Source organism: Cariama cristata, unplaced genomic scaffold (assembly GCF_000690535.1).
Source record: "Cariama cristata isolate BGI_N322 unplaced genomic scaffold, ASM69053v1 scaffold41235, whole genome shotgun sequence".
NCBI classification, from domain to species: Eukaryota; Metazoa; Chordata; class Aves; order Cariamiformes; family Cariamidae; genus Cariama; species Cariama cristata.
In genome coordinates, this window is record NW_009619945.1 from 1 (window position 1) to 4,013 (window position 4,013).

Genomic DNA, 4,013 nt, shown 5'->3' on the forward strand with positions numbered 1-4,013 from the left:
CGCGCCCACCTTGCCTCGTTGCTCTCCCGCCAGCCTCGGAGTTGCCCAAGGACCTGATGCCCGGGCCGTATCCTCGGACACCGGAGGAGCGGGCAGCCGCTGCGAAGAAGTACAACATGCGAGTGGAGGACTACGAGCCTTACCCCGACGATGGCTTCGGGTGAGCTGGGGTGGTCCTGTGCCCCCGCAGCGGGGGAGCAGGCCAAGGCCGGCACCTCGGCTGTGTGGGGAGGTGCTGCAGGCTGGTAGTCTCTGTTGAATACCTGGAGATGTTGTGCTGTGACCTTTGAAGGCATACATCTGCGTTTTAAAACAGGAACGAATGGAATGAGTTGGAGACCTGTGTGAGTAAAACACTGAATGAGAGACTTCATGTGCTGTTGTAACGCAAGGCTAAGAGGGAATGATTTGAAAGCCATCTCTGGAATAAAGATTTCAGCAGATGTTTAAATGTTGGGGAATACTTTGGCATGTGCAAAATGCAAGAGAACTAGGGTTCTGTGTTTCAGTTAAGCCTGCATTTTTTTCCAGCTAGTATAGCCCCAAAAGGCCACTTCGAGGAATGCTGTGTGTTACAATGGTATCAAGGTGATGATTGTGCTAGTTGCACAGATGCATTTAAAAAGTGTATCTACATAGGAGCTATAAAAACAAAATAAAGTTTAAATCTTCTGTTTCCATAGGCCTATTCTGTAGTGTCTCCTACAAAATGTATCTAAATTAATACAGATTTCTTGTATGTTTGGGTTTTTTGTCTGTTTCTCACAGGTATGGTGACTATCCAAAGCTCCCTAATAAGTCTGCTCATGAGAGAGACCCCTGGTACCAGTGGGACCAGCTAGACATGAGGCATAACTGGGGAGAGCCGGTAAGAATGCTAGTAGCACTTTTCAAGCTGCTACTACTAATTAATGCTACTGTTATTAAATACTAACATGCACATCTTATTAGTGATTTCTGTTTAATTCTTCGTGTAATTGCATCACCAAGTACAGGTGTGTGTTGCCTATGCAAGCAGGGACAGTCAATTGGAGGGAAACTTAAGCAATGCCATCAGGGTGAATATTTTGGAAGTCCTGAGGACTGTTAGCATCTTATTACCTATGAGGAGGGAGACTTTACAAACTTAAGTTTCTCTGTAGGAATAGGAAAATCTCATCCATTTTCTTTGCCTGACCTGACTCAGTATGAGAGCTTCATTCAGAATCATTTAGCAAAGAAGCCATTGTTTGAGTAAAGTCCTTTTAGTATGGTAGAAGTAGCTATTGCTGCTTTATTACTCTGAGGTTGGTTAGGGATAAAATACAAATAAGGAGCCTTTCTCTGAAGAAAGTTTGCAAGATATCCATGAGAGAAATGAATGAATAGAGTACCTGTGTTAACTTTCAAAATCTAAGTTCCTCAAACTCCTTATCGGGAGTAACTTTTCAGTTAGTGCATGGTCTTTTTGTGAATGACTGCAATCTAACTGTGATTACTGAAATTGGTAGTTGACTTGAGCACTCCTTGCTAAAAGAGATTATGTAAGTATGTGTATGTAATCTATCATAGTGTAAACAGGCCAGAGCATCATAACGTGTACCACAGTAAAGTGCATGTTGCAATGACTGTAGAAGCACATGAAAAAACCCATGGTGATTCTGTATTGTTGCTGTGCTTCGTACAGGACGGCTTGTATAGGTACCCTTGCACATGGGGTTGGCAGTGGGGGACCAAACGGAATATACTGGTGCATTCCAGGTGTCAGTGGATGCCTCTGTTTAGGCAACTGAGTTCTGCTCAGTCTGGCTCTCTGGGTTTGATAGCAAATGGCTTTGTGTGCAAAGGGGAAAGCTGGGGAGCTAGAGGCAGTACTTGAGCTGCAAACTAATGAGTTCTCTGCTTTCCTTAATGTGAAAGGAGGCTATAGGCAGAACATGCTCGGGAATTCCCTGTGTATACTTCAAGGCAAAAGCTTAAATGCCCTTCTGCTTCAATGAGGAAGGGTATTAGCTTGCTACCAGTCCTGCTGTTGTCATGGAGTAACAGTTGCAGGTGCTCTACCTGTTTTGAGGAACCAGCTTCCAAGTGGGAGGTAGTTGCTTCTTTGTTTGAAATAGCACTGCTCCTTCTGTTTGGGTATGTGACTGAACCTCCATAAATGAGGGTACTGATTTATACCATGCCTTTTCAACAGTGCTGAGGAAGAAATCTAAGGTGCAGTGATTATTTATATGAATAAAAGCTGCTGCTATCCTGTAACTAAGCATATTGTCTGGTATAAACATAGGATGGAATTTGGAATCCTGAGTCTTACTGTAAGTGACAACTTGCTGTGACTGTAGGTAAATCACTTGCCTCCTCTGTGGCTTTATTTCCACTTCAGAGGTGGAGATGAAACACCTTCTGATAGTTTTGTGAATGCTGTAAAGCACTTCTTTGCTTGATAAAAGCAGCTTGAGCACTGTTGGTAAATGTGCAGCTGTTTTCCTTTGTTCTTTAGATGCACTGGGACTTTGACATGTATACTCGGAACCGTGTCGATACATCCCCCACTCCAGTTCCCTGGCACACCATGCGCAAACACTTCCTTGTCTTTTTGAGTACCATGCTGATCATGTTTGTTCTTGGAGAGATCTATCCATCTTACAGGCCTGTGGTGAGTGACGCCCCTGGGTAAAGGGAGGAAAAGTAGCTGTGTTTCTTGTCACTGCCGATGCCCAGAAGAGTAGTTTTGATGAAGCTGAATGAGATGAGTGTGAATGCGAAACCCTGCTGCTGGCAGGGGATGGGCCGAGGGTTGTCCTGTGGCCTCATCCAGCCTGAGTTGTCCTGTTATAACTGGCTTGACTCAGCTCACAGGTTCTGTTTCATAGTGAGCAGTTCCTGTTCACAGGGAACTAATTTTAAGTTATGCTTCTTACAGCATCCCTTCTTTGGTCTAGGTATTCTCCTTCCCTGTGTGCATCTACTTGAGGGAGATGCTTTATCCTTCTCTTGCCCTGTGTTTTTAGTTATCTCATGATCTGTATCATTTGGAATGTACTTCTGAAAAATGTGTCTGAATATACAGCTTTTGCAGTATATTGTCCTCGTGCTGTGACATGAACTGCTGGTTAAGATTAAATGCAAGACCACCATAATGTTTCTGTTAAAGGACATGGGTTTATACACAGAACTCTATCTCTGAATTTACTTTCCTTGTACTCTATTCCTGAACTTAAGAAATAGAAATTTAAGCTGTAAATGACAAGCCTTCATTTGGGTGTAGGTGGGATGGGATGAGACATTGTCCCCTTACCCCTTAATTTTCTTGGCAAAAGTGGTGAATTGCCACTCTTTATCTCTCCTTGTAGGGACCGAAGCAATATCCCTTCAATGACCTGTATCTGGAGAGAGGAGGAGACCCCAATAAAGAGCCACCAGTGGTGACGCACTATGAAATCTGAAAGTTGTTGAAGTGCTGTTTCTCCTGTGTCAGCTATACTGAGGATGGCATCTTCTCTGGTGTTCACTGTGGCATATGTTAATGCTTGTTCTTCAATGTTCAACCTCTAACTGCAGTGAAATATATTGATGACACCTACTGTGCTAGTTGTCCTCTGTTCATTTGAGAAGGCTGAACAATGGCCAATGAAATTGAATGACCTTTGCCATTTTTTTTAAACAAGCTAGTATCTGTGGGGCAAAGCTCTGAGTGCAGTCCTAGAACTACTGCTAATTTATGTACCTGTGCACAAACATTTCTTAGCTAAGCCCATTTATGTAGGAGATACTGCCTATCACCAAGTGGCTTACTGCACGTGCTGCTTGGAGTTGAACTAGAGTTCATCAGTTAATGCAAAATGACAAGCAGAACCAGACTGGCAAGTGTCAGTGCTTGGGAGTCTCATACTGTGTGAATAACTGTCTGTCCTTACTGGGATTTGGCTTGGATCTCTTCCTGGTCTAGATACCTTCTTAACTGAAGCTTGCACAACCAGTAGGAAGCACTAGTGAGGCATAGAGCCTTGCAGTGTATAGCTGGATGCTGA

At 43.6% G+C, this 4,013-nt stretch overlaps 1 protein-coding gene across 1 annotated transcript; it reads left to right on the forward strand.

Annotated features, from left to right (window-relative positions):
• The first annotated feature begins 38 nt into the window (after positions 1–38).
• Positions 39–3,566, forward strand: NDUFB8 (NADH dehydrogenase (ubiquinone) 1 beta subcomplex, 8, 19kDa). The gene is made up of 4 exons (XM_009701437.1): positions 39–160; positions 769–868; positions 2,483–2,638; positions 3,336–3,566. The coding sequence occupies exons 1-4, from the start codon at positions 57–59 to the stop codon at positions 3,426–3,428; spliced, it is 453 nt and encodes a 150-aa protein (XP_009699739.1). The 5' UTR covers positions 39–56; the 3' UTR covers positions 3,429–3,566.
• The last annotated feature ends 447 nt before the right edge of the window (positions 3,567–4,013 follow it).

What these genes read in the sequence shown, in the direction of transcription:
- NDUFB8 (XM_009701437.1), top strand. Translation starts at nt 57, where the DNA reads ATGCCCGGGCCGTATCCTCGGACACCGGAGGAGCGGGCAGCCGCTGCG. An exon ending in GGCATAACTGGGGAGAGCCG is followed by an intron (nt 869 to 2,482) that starts GTAAGAATGCTA and finishes TTTGTTCTTTAG; the next exon opens with ATGCACTGGGACTTTGACAT. An exon ending in ATCCATCTTACAGGCCTGTG is followed by an intron (nt 2,639 to 3,335) that starts GTGAGTGACGCC and finishes CTCTCCTTGTAG; the next exon opens with GGACCGAAGCAATATCCCTT.